The 16,005-nt window shown below is 45.4% G+C and overlaps 1 protein-coding gene across 1 annotated transcript in view; it reads right to left on the bottom strand.

Moving 5' to 3' along the window:
* Positions 1-15,952, bottom strand: part of LOC144598258 (serine/threonine-protein kinase N2-like) — a 125,556-nt gene extending 109,604 nt beyond the window's left edge. Inside the window, exon 1 of the mRNA XM_078408181.1 lies at positions 15,644-15,952. Within this exon, the coding sequence (XP_078264307.1) occupies positions 15,644-15,664 (21 nt within the window). The 5' untranslated portion in view covers positions 15,665-15,952. The remainder of the gene's footprint in view (positions 1-15,643) is intronic.
* Between the last annotated feature and the right edge of the window lie 53 nt (positions 15,953-16,005).

Below are 16,005 nucleotides of genomic sequence, written 5' to 3'. Positions count from 1 at the left end.
AATGGCAAATTAAATTGAACTCTGACACATGTGATTTCTTGCACTTTGGTATGTCAAACTAGGGCAGGACTTGCACAGTAAAGTTGATCGAGTCCTGGAGAGTGTTGCAGAACAGAGAGATCTGGGAGTACAGGAGCATGGATCCTTGAAAGTGGCGAGCCAGGTGCACAACGTGAAGGCATTTGGTACGCTTGCCTTCCATTGGGAAGGGTATTGAGTACAAACGTTGTACAAGTTGTTGGAATAATGTGTGCAGTTCTGGTCACCCAGCAAGAGAAAGGTTGTCATTAAGTTGGAAAAGATATACCAGATTGTTACCCTGGGCTTGTGGGTTTATGTTATAGGGAATAATTGGATAGGCTGGGAGCTTTCTCTTTGGGGTGTAGGAGGCTCAGGGGTGATCTTACTGAGGTACACAAGATCTTGAGGGGCATGAATAAAGTGAATGTTCACTGTTTTTTTTGGAATGTGGAGGATTCCAAAACTATAGGAGAAAGAGGTGAGAGGAGAAAGATTTAAAAGGGGTCTCAGGGGCATCTTTTTTCACTCAGAGGATAGTCCACATCTTGAACGAGCAGAGGAAGCTATACAAACGGATAGAAGCGGAACTTTGTAAGTGCCCTTTATGGGCGACTATTTGCATACCTTGGGTACGCAAGCAAAGAATTTCACTGTGACTTGTCACAAGCGACAATAAAGTATTCATTCGTTCATTCATTCGTAACTTTTAAAAGACGGATATATGGATAGGAAGGGTTTGGATGGCCCAGTATGCTAACTTGATCAGCATGGTCAAGGTGGGCCAATATAACTATGATTTTAATGTAGCCTTCAATTCAAATGCAGTAACTACAGAGGGACCTCTGTCCCTGTTGCATGCCGAAGGGAAAGTCAGGGCCAGGATAGCCCTGAACAGCCTCTTCCCAGCGACGAGGCAGCTGCTCAGCAATTCACAATGTGGAATCAATCCATTTAGAGGGACAGCTGACATGATCTTCACTGCATGACAATTCCAACAGAAATGTAGAGTAGCACCACTAGACATGGGCCTTTTCAAACTCACAAAAGCATTGCCAACAGCACAATTGGTGCAACAGCTGCATTATTTGACCAAACGGTGCCAGCACAACAAGCTGGCTCTCAATATCAGTAAGTCCAATGAACTGATTGTGGACATTGGAAGAGGAAGGATGAGGACCCACAATCCTGTTTATATCAACGGGACGATGGTGGAGAGAGTCAAAAGCTTCAAATTCCTGGGCATGCATATTTCCAAAGGTCTTTCCTGGACCCAGAACACTGATGCAATTATAAAGAAAGCACATCAACGCCTCTACTTCCTGAGAAGATTACGGAGGTTTGGTACGTCAGAGAGGATTCTCTTGAACTTCTACAGGTGTTCAGTAGGGAGCATATTGACTGGTTGCATCACGGCCTGGTTCGCAACTTGAATGCCCAGTAGCGAAGAAGACTGAAAACACTGAACACTGCCCAGTCATCACCGGCCCTGACCTCCCCATCATCAAAGGGATTTACCAGAATCGCTGCCTCAAAAAGGCAGCCAGCATCATCAGAGACCCACAGCACCCTGGCCACACGCTCATTTCACCCTTGCCATTGGGAAGAAGGTACAGGAGCCTGAAAACTCTAACCTTTTCAGAGAGGGGGAGGAGAGGATGCTGCACCAATGCAGGAGAGGTCTTGTATGACAATAAAATAATCTTGACTTGACTCTCTTCTCCATGACTGGTGTCATGACCATCCCATTCTAACATGTTGCAGCCAAAGTGACACGGGAAGTCAGCACAATTAGGATTAACTGCATCATACAAAGTGTGGCATGAAAATAAGTAGAATAAGGTACATGATATCTTACCAGGCCACATGAACTAAATAAGGTAATAGCTTACTGAAAAACTATTTACCAATTAGTGTAAATTATATATCTGTCCCCAAAGAGAAGAAAATAGATGGAACACCTGACATTCCCACTAATAACACAATTTAATACGTGGCAACATTTATCAATGGGCAAGAAGAGTACCATCCGACTTAATTAGCGTACAAACAAGCAAATAATTAAATTAAACTAAAAACGTATTATTTTTTTCCAAGTTAATACTTGCACATCCGCAGTTCCTGTAATATTCCAAAATTATCGACCTGATCAAAAAGAGGCGATTAAAAGTTTGATCAATGCCGTGGGTTTTAAATACAGGTTTAAAGGTTGTTTTGATTGGAGAAATCAGAGGGGTTTTATGGAACAAGTGCAGCAATCAAAAAGAGAGACAAAAGAGAAAAAGAGGCATACCTGAGGCCAGACTGATGCACGGATAAATCAAATTATAGACAAAAGACAATAGGTGCAGGGGTAGGCCGTTCGGCCCTTCGAGCCAGCAATGCCATTCACTGTGATCATTGCTGATCATCCACAAATTAGCCTGGGTGAATTGTCACAGTACATTTTGGAGATGACAAAATGCACAAAGATTTCGTGGTAACACGTAATCTCGGCCCCAGCCCACCTTCCAAAGCCACAACCTCTACCAGCTGGAAGGACAAGTCGGCAAAAGTGTGGAAACACCACCACCTGGGAGTCACCCTCCAAGCCACACACTATCCCGACTTGGAAATAGATCACGGCTCCTTCACCGACACTGGGTCAAAATCCTCAAACCTCACAGCATCGTGGATATACCCGCATCTTAAGACTGCAGCGGTTCAAGACAGCAGCTCACCAACTCCTTCTCAAGAGCAATTGGGATGCGCTGGCTCAGTCTGTGAAGGCCATATCCCGTGGATGAATAAAAGAAAAGATTCTCCTCCTGCACCAGCGCTGCTGGTTTCTCAAGCCGAGGTATCAAGCATTGCAAAAATGCCAAACAAACAAGCCTACTTGTTTTGAGCTAGAACAAGGAACAAATTTAAAAGCACAGGAAAAAGGTAAACAAATGTTTTGAATCAGCTGACTGTAGAAAGTGGCTAAACATCTGTGCAGAACTCTTCTGATGCAATCCAGAGATTTTCAACAAGGCCTACACATTGCTGTAATCACTCAATATGGAATCAATGGATAACGTTGTTTGTCCAGTGTGAATCAAATTCCTTGTACGTTCAAAACCACTTTACAGCTCAAATGCACAAGATAGAGGAGTTACAATGCACTTCAATCAACATTGCTTTGCTCATATCTACACTGTTTGAATTTTCGGACTTTAAAGTATTGCCAAGTGAATTTTATGGTATCAGTGGACAGGATATTGTCAGGATTTTAGCAATTTACAGATATACAAACACTAATGTAGTAGTTGGCTGTCTTCAAACTCTTAAATGATTCTGAATGAACTGATAACTTTCGAGAGAATTTACTCAAACTCTACTCAAAATAGCATTCAAATTTTTTTATACACTAAACAATCAAGAGTCATTTTTAATTTTGTGATGGGAAAGACCAACCCAAAACATTAAATCTGTTTCTCCACACAGAAGCTACCTCACCAGCACTGGTTTTCTATTCAATCATTCTTTTTACTCATTCAATACTTTCTCATCACAAGTTCAGAACTGTATAATAGTAGAAACCTTCCTCTATTATCACAACCAAATAGGTGTTTGTTTTAAGAAAGAATCATGCAAGTAAGTGCATGCTATCCTAAACCCAAGTCGTAAATACATCAAGTTACGAGGAACGAAATAAAATAAGAAAACGCTGGAGAAACACAGCAGATCTGGCACCATCTGCAGAAAGAGAAACAGAGGCATTTCAGGTGGTCGACATGATGTTGTTGCCTGACCTGCTGAGTCTTCCAAGCATTTTTATTTTTTATTTTAGATTTCTAATATCTAGTTTTTTAAAGATTTTCATTGACTGGCATAGGAAAGAAAGTAGATAACACAAAGCAGAGAACATAATTCCAGATAAGAATTAATTTGAAGCATGTTACAACACTTTAATACAAGATGTACAAAAAATACCAGAAGCCACTTTAAAAGGTCATCAAACAACCGAGATTCAATTACTGCTATATTCAAGGGTCACTGAATGGAAAAATGATTTCAATATTAAACTTCCTTCTATGCAGAAGAATGCAAATCTAGATACAGAAGCTGGCAAACCATTACCGCACACAAGCCCAGTTAACCTCCAGCTGAACGTCCATTATCTGTGCTTTAATATCTTTCTTGATTATCTTCCAGGATTAGTATAGGTTAAAGCCTCTCATAATACATTATATCACTGATGTGGGGCCTACCCAACCCTGCTCTGACAGTAAATTCACAGTTACAAAGGTAAGTGAATACAAATTTATGCAGAGAATGTACTGATGATTTCTGAAAGGAAGATGTATATTTATCATCAGTGATATGAATTTTCCCCAATATTTCCCCAGGCACAGTTATCTAATTGTTGTTTAAAGAGACATGTTGGTAATTTTAACATCTAAATTTACTTTTTGGTTTGTTTGGTAGAACTTTATGGAAAATGTTCAAATAAAAACAGAAATCAACCATCAGTTATCATTTTATTATATCCTGCGAAAAATCCTGCTTGAAGCTCCAGCAACACCACCTAAGTATTGTCTGCTATTAATTTCTTTGCACCTTCCACTGTTACTGTTTACACCTTGAAGTAGATTGTACTGTGTCGTCCTACCGAGCTTCTTCACCCATGACTCTGGTTACTTCTGATACATTAATATGGAATCTATTCAGCATTTCTCTTCATATTTCAGTTATATTTATCAAGGTATCGTCCAAATCCTCACATGGATCCTGCACGTAAAACAACCTGTTACGGCGTTGCACTGTCACCACTTCCTCTCCAGTCCAAACATTTCACTGCTGAATTTCTTCATTACACCGCCTTCTCGTTTTTATTTGCCCAAAGCATTCCTTCCTTACCAACACCCAATACCACTTTGTCCAAACTTTTCCCCTTTGGACATTTTATGAGCACCGACTCCACTCATTCTCTCAAAACAACAATCTGTATGCCTGAAACTGTTGAGAGAATTCCTTGCACAGTCTTGACATCCTTTAATTTAACCAGTAACACATTTTTGAATGAGAACTGCGTTCAATCTTTTTAACAATTCCAATCAACAGATTCAAGTCAGATAAAAGCAAATTTGACATTAGGGCGGCACGGTAGCATCGTGTTAGAGCTACTGCCTTACAGTGCCAGCGACCAGGGTTGAATTTGCAATGTTTTCTCAACACCTAAACTCTACCTTCCTTCGTTTTCACCTTCTAAATCTTGTCCCCTTTCCTTCAGTTAAAGGATAACCTTGGATTATCTCTACTTTAGTTGACAGGTGCTTTCTGTTTCTTGGATCTTCACTGTCACCTTGGGGCCATGCGATTTATCGGCAAGTCTATTAGCATTTTTTCTTTTACAACTGACAATGCCTTTTAGGCATTTGACCTTTTGATTGAGGTGTGCCATTTTTCATGCAGGCATGTTTATTGTACCACAATTTTATATAGTTTCTGTATCACATGACTGACCTTGGCAGTTCATTTTGAAACAGGGACTGCCTTGTTATTGCTAGCTTAATTTATTTAATGCGCTCCGTGTGAACACAGTATTACTATTTAAGAATTGTTTTAGCGAAAAAAAAGAAAACAGCATGGATTTCCTTGAGAGGAAAATTATGTTTACCTCAACACTGCCTTTAAGTCCCATGCAAATCCACTAAATCAAGAATTCAATTGCAGGTTAAATCCTGAATTTCTTTTGGAGCCATTTTTTAACACATGTATAACTGGTATTAGAGCAATTATTCACAAAATGATGGAGTAACTCAGCAGGTCAGGCAGCATCTCAGGAGAGAAGGAATGGGTGACGTTTCGGGTCGAGACCCTTCTTCAGACTGATGTCAGGGGGGGCGGGACAAAGGGATAAATGGTATTAGAGCAAGATCCCCATAATCCTTAGGGAGAAACAGAATTATGCTCTAACGCTTCTTCCCAAGTAGTAAGCTACTTATGATAGTGAGTCCCTAAATTGATAGGTCAGGAACTTTTGAACATCCACCGTGAAGGCAATAGTATGCGCAAGCTCTGGTATGAAAGCAATGTGTGAGAAGTAGAAATCACTAAGGTCCTTGGTCAATAGTCTACACATGAATATGGAACAAGAACAGTATCAAGCTACAATGATTCCAGCATCTGCAGTCCCTTGTGCCCCAGGACAATATCAAGCTAGGCTATCAATGCCCAAGAGTTAAATATATGAAGAATAGCCACAGGCAAAGCACTTGACTGTGATGTGTTTGTCATCAAGTGCATTCAATTTATAACTGTGCAGTATGTCAAATATCTAATGATATGGGGGGGGGGGGGGGGGGGGGGGGGAAGGAGAGAAAGTTTCTGGAAAAATACAACTTAAAAAAGCGGCTTTTGGCACAGACTTCAAAAGAAAATAGATCACAACATAAAATATATATGCACACAAGAGCAGTATAAACTATACAAGTTCCTTCATAACTCCTTGGCTTTTCAAAAAGATAATTGCCATTCTAATCTTGGCCGCAACTCCATTTTGTTGTCCCGTCTACATAATCGATTATTTCTCTAAAGTCTTGAAAACTATCTTAGCTGCTGAAATTTGGGAGGAAAACACGACCCTCTCGTTCAAAACGGAAGATGGAGAACTCAAGGCCAGTTGGTTTATCTGTTGTTGACAAGATGCTGGAGTCAATAATCAAAGAGGAAATAACTAAATCGTTTAGGAAAGCAGAATATAATCAAAGATGGGTTTTTTTCTAAAAGGTAAATCATGTTTGACAATTTTGATCAATTGAGGATGCCACAGGAATGTTCTTATAGGGAAAACCAGACATAATCTATTTTGATTTCCAAAAGGCATTTGACAAGGTGCCACACAAAAGGCTGGTGCGAAAATTAAGAACTCAGGGTATTGGAATAAATTACTTCTTTTCAGACCGAAACTAGTGGAGTACCCCAGGAATTCATCCCGGGCCCCCAATTGTCTACCATTTACAATAATGACCTGAAAGAGGCAATGCAAAGCAAGATTTCCGAGTTTGCCAATGATATAAAAATAGGTGGAAGGGTATTCTATGATGAGGACATTATGATTTTGCAACACGATATAGATAAGACTGTATGAATGGGCAAAAGAATAAGCAAAAAGTTTAATGCGGAGAAGTGCGAAGTCATGCACTTTGGCAAGGAGAATCAAAAAAGCAGATTAAAGAGGAGCAGATGGGGAGCTGCAACTGAGTGAAGTTCAGAGGGATCTAGATGTTCTATTAAATGAATCATAAAGTTAACAGGCAGGTCCAATCGCAAATAAGAAACAGACAGCATTTTGGCCTTAAGCATGAATGGCTGGAGTATAACAACATGGAGGTTTAGTTACAGTTGTACAGTGTTGGTGAAGCCACATCTGCAATACCGTGAACAGCTTTTGTCCCCTTACTTCAAAAGCCACATGATGGCATTTGAGACTGCCCATAAGAAATTCACCTGGGATGCCGAAGATAGACCCAAAATGCTGGAGTAACTGAGCGGGACAGGCAGCATCTCTGGAGAGAAGGAATTGGTGATGTTTCGGGTCGAAGAAGGGTCTTCTTCAGACTCTGAAGTCAAAAGTCCAAAGAAGGGTCTCGACCCGAAACGTCACCCATTCCTTCTCTCCAGAGATGCTGCCTGTCCCACTCAGTTACTCCAGCATTTTGGGTCTATCTCCGGTGTAAACCAGCATCTGCAGTTCCTTCCTACATATTTCACCTGGGATGCGACGATTGTTCTATTAAAGTGGGCTAGGTAGTTTGAGTTTGCATTCCTCAGACTTTAGCATGATCTAGAGGGGACTTGACAGGGTAGGTGTTGCAGTGCTCTCCCTATTGGGAGAGCAAGGGGATAAAGCTACAAAATAAGGGACTGGACATTTAAAACTGAGACGTGTAGAAATTTATCAAGAAATTAGGAGTTATGATGAACAGGCACAGAAGAGGACTTCAGACATCAGACTGATTGCACTAAATGATGGGGTAGATTTAAGGGGCCTAATGGCCTACTCCTAATCTTATTTTTTGTGTTCTTAGTCTTGCATAGACAACAATACAGCATCCTTAACTCTATAGGAACAGAACAGGAAAGATTTTCTTTCAGATAACTCTTTATTCCAGTTTTATATGCATTCATTATATATTCTCTATTGGAAGAACCATTCTTTCAACATTATTATCCTTCATGCCAAACCACTTCAATACCATATATGCATCAATAAGTATACCTTTCATTCTTCAAAGCTCCAGAAAGTACAGGTTACTCTGCATTATTTCTGTTTAACACCTTTATATCTGTAATCAATCTACAGAACTTTTTCTCCTCTGCCTCTGAGGCAAATATATCCTTCTTTTGAAGGGCACTGGAACGGCATATAGTGCTGCTGATGTTTCTCTCCGAAGGACTATATAGTCATAACAAACTTCTCCACCTCTGTTTTCCTTTCAATAAAGGCCAACATCCCACTCGCCATCTGAATATTTTACTTGTGTATGAAGGAACTGCAGATGCTGGTTTAAACCAAAGATAGACACAAAATGCTGTATGAAGGAACTGCAAAGTTTGACGATGGGTCTCAACCCAAAACGGCACCAATTCCTTCTCTCCAGAGATGCTGCCTGTCCCGCTGAGTTACTCCAGCATTTTTGTGTCTATCTTTGCACTTTTTACTTCTCTGTTCCTGCATGACCCATATTGCTTTGCTTTCTTCCATACTGCAATCAATTTTCTCTGGTATCATAGTGAATAAGCTCGTACATATCCACATAATATCCTGCCATAGATTTGCCCACAACAATGCTGATCTACTATTACCCAAGTACTCTGGTTGTTCTGCTTTCTCCCCATATTCCTTGGTTTTGTTTTACTATTAAGATACAGATCTCTCGCCTCAAATATATTATTGACATAGCTGTCACTGCCCACTGTAGCACAGAATTCCAAAGGTTCCCCACCCCTATCTTCAGCTGAAAGATCTATCCCATATCTTGAGGCTGTGACCATTACTTGTGGGCTCTCAGTCATTGAGAACGCCCACCCTATGTCGAGTCGTATTACAAATTACTTGGCTTGTATGAGAACCCCTCCCATTCTCCTTAATTCCAGTGAATAAAGACCTAATCAAGCCAATCTATCTTCACATGACAGTCCTGCTATCTCTGGAATCAGTCAGTTAAGCTTTCCTTGCATAATTTCCAAGGCAGGAACATCTTTCCACAGACAAGGAATCCAAAACTGCATACAGATTTTAGATTTTTTTAAAAAGATTTAGAGATACAGCGCAGAAACAGGCCCTTCGGCCCACCGGTCCGCGCCACCCAGCGATCCCCGCATATTTATACTATCCTACACCCACTAGGGACAATTTTTACATTTGCCCAGCCATTTAACCTGCAAACCTGTATGTCTTTGGAGTGGCACCAATGCCCTGTACAGCAGCAGTAAAAAAAAAATCTTTCTACTCAATTCCTCTTACAAAGGCCAACATGCCATTTGTGTTCCCAACGCTTGTGTACGTGTGAGAAGGAACTGCAGATGCTGGTTTAGACCGAAGATAGACAAAAAATGCTGGAGTAACTCAGCAGGACAGGCAGCATTTCTGGAGAGAAAGAAGTGTTTGTGTACGTGAGCACTTGCAATCAATGACTCGTTCACAAGAACACCCAGATCCGTGGTACATTCCCTCTTTCTAATTTATCTCAATTCAGTTAATGTCTTTGCTTTTTGGAACTAAAGTGAGCAGCCTTGTTTAAACTGATTCTGTTGTGCATTTCTCTGAAACGCCCAAGTTCTCCTTAATCACACTAATGCCTCTTTGCACCCTCATAACAGCTCAGATCCCCCCCCCCAACCAACCCATTTTGCATTGTCAGAAACTTGTACATTTTAGAGAGATATTGTGTCAGAACCCCTCCCAATTTGAATCAGTCTGAAGAAGGATCTCGACCCGAAACGCCACCCATTCCTTCTCTCCAGAGATGCTGCCTGACCCGCTGAGTTCCTTCAGCATTTTGTGTCTACCTTTGATTTAAACCAGCATCTGCAGTTTTCTTTCCGACCCACCCAATTTAATTCACATATTATTTTTCATGCTAATTTTCATGCTAACTAATTATTGAGACAAGACATTTGCCATTGACTTTCAACATCCACTAAGCACCCTTCAAAAACAAAAGTACAGACATAAATTTTCTGCACTTTAAGATCACCATCATAAATCTTCCGGCAAATTTTATTGACATTTAAAATAAAATTCTTGTGTAACTAAAAATTATAGTTACGAGCATGATGCTGTAACTATACAACACAAGTGCTGTTCTTCACATCAAAAGTTCATGGATCTAACTGCCTCAAGAAGGGTCCCGACCCGAAACATCATCTATCATTTTTCCTCCACTGATGCTGTCTGACCCGCTGAGTTACTCCTACAGATGGTTTTTCACCCAATGTCCCTTCCACCTTTTCTAAAGAAGTACACATAAACACGAATCTCCTGCTAGCACGCACAGGGAATTGTGGTAAAGTTCAAGAAAGATGGGGAAGTACACAGCTAGGTTTCTCAGTAGCGATGGAAGTCACTGCTCCTGAGATACCTGGAAACTAGCTCCTGATAAACATCTCAAAAGGCACAAGCCTGTGGGTTTGCAAGAACTTTCTGCCACCCAAATAAAAAGCCATTAGCTGGTCCACTTCCATTATCTGCTACCACAGCGGAAAAAACGATCACAAACATAATTTTTTCTCATGCCACATGACAGGAAGATTTTTCTCCCCCCGCAAGATTCTGACATCAAAGTTAGTTGAAACATCACCAACTGACTGGAAAAGATTTATTACAATATAGCACACACTGTGTTATACTCATGTACATTCATTGAAAGGACATATTATTCACAAAGCCATACACTGACTGAATTTACTACAGGATAGGCTCCAAAAACATTAGGTCATGCAAAAGTTTGAATGGAAACATTTTAGCCCTTTTCATAAATGATGTTTTCCTGGTGCAGATTTACTTGCTTATCAATCTATAATAATTCTTGTATATCTGTATGTGGAGAGACATTAAGTATCTGCTCAACTTTTTTGATTTGACAAACATTTATTCCACCATTCTAATCCACCCTCCTTCCAGATGATGAGGTGGAGCAGTAGGTTGCCTTAAACACTCAATTAATAAAGTATCAACCTCCTGATTCCAGGAGTTAGCATTGAACAAAAGATATCATATTCACTAAAATAAAATCTCCGCCTTCCAAATCACTTGGGGTGTTAAGAGTGCTAATTAACAACTCACAGCTTAACCTTATAAATGAGGCAAAATAAAGCACAATTCCTGCCAAATCTGAAAATAATATGATAGTAGGTATTGTACAGCACACGTACACTTTATCAACAAAGTGTAGGAATAAGAAACTACAGATGCTGGCTAATACACAAAAGGATACAAAGCGCTGGAGTAACTCAGCAGGTCAAGCAGCATCTCTGCAGAACATGGATACCTGACTTTTCGGGTCGGGACCCTTCTTCAGACCCTCTTCCAGCTTTCTTCTCCCCTCCGACAATCAGTCTGAAGAAGGGTCGCGATCTGAAACATATCCTATCCATGTTCTCCAACGATGATGCCTGACCTGCTGAGTTACTCCAGCACTTTGTGTCCTTTGTTTCCCTCATCAGAGTGACTGGCTCACGTGAAACATCTACCTTTTGGGCGAAATCTAAGATTACCGGTTAAAAACCAAACTGTTCCCTTCTCTCCCGAGATGCTGCCTGACCTGCTGAGTTACTCCAGCATTTTGTGAATAAACCGATTTGTACCAGCATCTGCAGTTATTTTCTTATACTGTTCTTGGAGCAGGCAGGTATCTGCAACCTCTCTCTCCGTGCCTCCCTTAAAGGATATTCAAGAAATGAGAGACTTGGTGGTGGGCAGCAAGCCAATAATTCAACAACAATTAAAACAGTTTTCCTTCATTCACCCCTCCTCCGGTCGCTCATATTAAAGCAAATCCTTACGGCCTGAAGTCCAGGCTCCTCTGGACTGGCCGAGCTCCCAATTTTCTTTCACCCGAAATAAAGCTTGCAGTGAAAAAGAATGAAACCTAAAAATAGCCACACAAACCCACATGCACATAATGGAAAACAAATAACACTGAAACACCCAAAACCGGGGGACATCAATGAACTCCCCGAAAATACACTCTTCAGCCAGGAGCTCAGAGGGAGGGGGGGGGGGGGGGGGGGGTGGGTGGGGGGAGTGGTGGGAGAATGGAAGGGTGTGTGGAAAAGAAACGACTTTCTCATTGAATTATTTATTGTACAAATATTACAGGCAAGGAGAGAACTCCTGTTAAGATTGCTGCTGCTCTAACAGTATTTTTCTTGCAGCTGGACTTAAAGCAGGCAGGCTATTAATGTACACATTTATACACACAAGGCAAGGTCTCGATCTGAAACATCCACTATTCCTGCTCCCCATCGCCAACAGATGCTGCACGACCTGCTGAGTTTCTCCAGCAGTTTGTCTTTTACTACTTATGTAAATAATTGAGTTTTTCAAAAAAGTGAGGACATTTTGCCAATGTCAATATCCTCAAACTGAAAATACCCCCCCTAAATCCGGTCTCTCTTTCCCAGTCTGCCTCTCCTGTGGTAGGAGCATGATCCCCCCAACCACATCATCGCCAATATCTTTCGTGCTCCTACCTTCTCAGATTTTTCTCACACTCTTCCTCTCAATGTCCAATCATCGCCACTCATTCACTCTCTCCCGCTCCTCCTCCGCTGATCACACTCTTACACTCCTCCGTCCCACTCTCCTGACCCCGCCTGCCGTCTCTCCGCCCTCTCTCCACTCTCACGCCTTGCCCCCAAACCTCATCCCCCACACTCACCTTTTCCACTCACTTTCACCCCTCCTTCTAATACTCACTCTGCCCGCTTCTCCACCTGCCCTCTTCGCCCACTCCTCCCCCAATCTTCCCCCACTCTCCCCATTCCTTCTCACCCCCACACCCCCCTTTCTTCCAACACACTCTCCACCATCGTTCTCACCCTACTGTCCCTCCTTCTATATTCCAGCCTCCCCCTCCCATCCCACGCTCACCCTTTTCCACCTCCCAACTCTAACCCCTCCTCCCCTCTCCTACTCCCCCTCCACTCTCTCCTCTCATTCACCTGCCGCTCTCCCCCTCCTTCCCCCTAATATTCCACTTTTCTCCTACATTCTCACACCCTTCCCCCATTCCATTTCTCTACCTTCCCCCACTCTCCTCATCCCATCCCTCTCCCATCCCCTCCCCCTACCCACCCATACCCCCTCCCACTCTCTCGCCTCCTCCCCCGCGCCTCAACTCTCCCCACTTCCCCTCTACTGTCCCCATTCCACCACCCCCCACCCACCAGCCCTCTGATCCCTTCCTCACCCCCCACTCATTCCTGTTGCCTATTCCCCCAGCCCTATTTCCCCTTCTTCCCACCCTACCTTGCTCTCTTCCCCTCCTGTCTTCAACCACCCTTACCTCCTTTCCAATTCCTCCCACATTTCCCCCTTCACTGCTCTCCACCACTCTGGCCCCTTCATCCGCCCCCCCCTCCTCACCCCCCCCCCCCCACTACCCCACGTTCCCCCTTTTTCTCCCTCCACTCTATCCTTCTCCCCCACTCTTCAATCCCCTTATTCCCCATTTCCCCCCTGCCTCTTCACACAGCCCCCCTTCCTGGCTCTTCATCCCCCTTCCATTCCTTCTTCCTCCGCATCCCTTCATTCTCCCTCCTCCAGTCTCTTCATTCCCCCTCCTTCACCTTTCTCCCTCCACCCTTCTCCTCCTCCTCATATTCTCCTTCATTCCCCACTCTCCTCCTTTCTCCATTCCCCTTAATATCTACCTTTCCCCACCCACCATAACCCTCTTCATTCCCCCTTCACACATCTTTCTCCCTTCTCTTCATGCCCCCTATACCCTCTTCATTCCCCCCTCTAACTTCATTCACCCTCCCCATTTCACTTCTCCCCCCCTTCTTGCTCACCCCTCATACCCCCTTCCTTCCCCTCAGTACACCCCATTCTCCCCCTCTTCTTTCCCCACCTCTCCCTCCACCCCCTCATATTCTCCTCACTTCCCCCCTTCATTCCCCACCCTCTTCTTTTTAGCTCAGTACACCCCTCTCCATCCCCCTCTCTGCCTCTACCCCCGTCTCCACCCACTCTCCCCTTCACTCCCCTCCTTTCACCACTCTCCCTTCCCCTCAGTACACCACACTCTCCCCATTCACTCCCCACTTTCCCCTCAGTACACCCCTCCTTCCCTCCACCCACTCTCCCCTATCTTCATTCCCCACTCATTTCCCCTCTCCCTCCACCCTCTCTCTTCATTCTCCACTCATTTCACAACTCTCCCCTATCTTCATTCCCCACTCTCCATGCCCTCCTTTTCCTACCCTCTCTCTCCCTCCACACCCTCCCACTCTCCCCTTCATACCCCATTCCCCACTCCCCTCCACCACCCTATTCCCCCACCCCTCCACCACCCTATTCCCCCACCCCTCCACTCCCTCTCCCCCTTAATTACCCTCGTCCCTCTCTTTCCCTTCATTTCCCCATTCCCTCCGCCTTCTCCTCTCTTCATTCCCCACCCCATCCATTTCCCACTCCCTCTCTCCCATTTTATTCTCCCACTCTCTCCACATCCCCTCTCCCCCCATTCCCCACTCCCTCTCTCCCCCCTCCATTCCCCCACACCCTCTCTCCCCCCCCTCACTCCCCTACTCCGTCTCTCCCCTCCATTCCCCCACTCCCTCTCCCCCCTCCCCCCCCACTCCCTCTCCCCCCCCCACTCCCTCTCCCCCCCCCACTCCCTCTCCCCCCACTCCCTCTCCCCCCCCACTCCCTCTCCCCCTCCACTCCCTCTCTCCCCCTCCATTCCCCCACCCCCCTCCACTCCCTCTCTCCCCCTCCATTCCCCCACCCCCCTCCACTCCCTCTCCCCCCCCCCACTCCCTCTCCCCCTCCACTCCCTCTCTCCCCCTCCATTCCCCCACCACCCTCCACTCCCTCTCTCCCCCTCCATTCCCCCACCCCCCTCCACTCCCTCTCCCCCCCCCACTCCCTCCCCCCTCACTCCCTCTCCCTCCCTCTCCCCCCCCACTCCCTCTCCCCCACTCCCTCTCTCCCCCTCCATTCCCCCACCCCCCTCCACTCCCTCTCTCCCCCTCCATTCCCCCACCCCCCTCCACTCCCTCTCTCCCCCTCCATTCCCCCACCCCCCTCCACTCACCTCTCTCCCCCTCCATTCCCCCACCCCCTCCATTCCCCCACCCCCTCCATTCCCCCACCCCCCTCCACTCCGTCTCTCCCCTCCATTCCCCCACTCCCTCTCCCCCCTCTCTCCACTTTCCCTATCTCCCCCCCCACTCCCCCTCCTCCCTCTCCCCTACTCCCCCCTCTCCCCCTCCCCCCTACTCCCCCCCCACTCCCCCTCCCCCCTACTCCCCCCCCCCTACTCCCCCCCCACTCCCCCTCCCCCCTACTCCCCCCCCCCCTCTCCCCTCCCCCCCCTCTCCACTCCCCCCCCCCTACTCCCCCCCCCCCCACTCCCCACTTTACCTGCACGGGCTCCGCCGCCATTTTGCCGGCCTCCTCCTCCTCCTCGTCCTCTCTCCGTGACCGTGTGTGTGTGTGTGTGTGTGTCTGCCAGTCCCCGGGCTGCCTGCCTGCCTACCGGCCGGCGCTGCCCGCCCAGCGCTCGCTCCCACCGTGTTGTCGACGTGAGGGTGAGTGTCTGCAGAGCAGCCTGAGGCGATGGCGATGGCGGTGAGTGAGTGAGTGAGTGGAAGGCCAGGCCTCGCCTCTCACTCAGCGCATCCCGGGCCGGGCCGGGCCGGGGCGGGAGGGAGGGAGGACGACGACCCCCCTCCTCCCTCTCCTCCTCCTCCTCCTCCTCCTCCTCCTCCCTCTCCCCGGGCAGC

Source organism: Rhinoraja longicauda, chromosome 11 (genome assembly GCF_053455715.1).
Source record: "Rhinoraja longicauda isolate Sanriku21f chromosome 11, sRhiLon1.1, whole genome shotgun sequence".
In the NCBI taxonomy this organism is placed as follows: domain Eukaryota; kingdom Metazoa; phylum Chordata; class Chondrichthyes; order Rajiformes; family Arhynchobatidae; genus Rhinoraja; species Rhinoraja longicauda.
The sequence above is the reverse complement of the archived record's forward strand: the minus strand, read 5'-3'. Positions and strand labels throughout refer to the sequence as shown.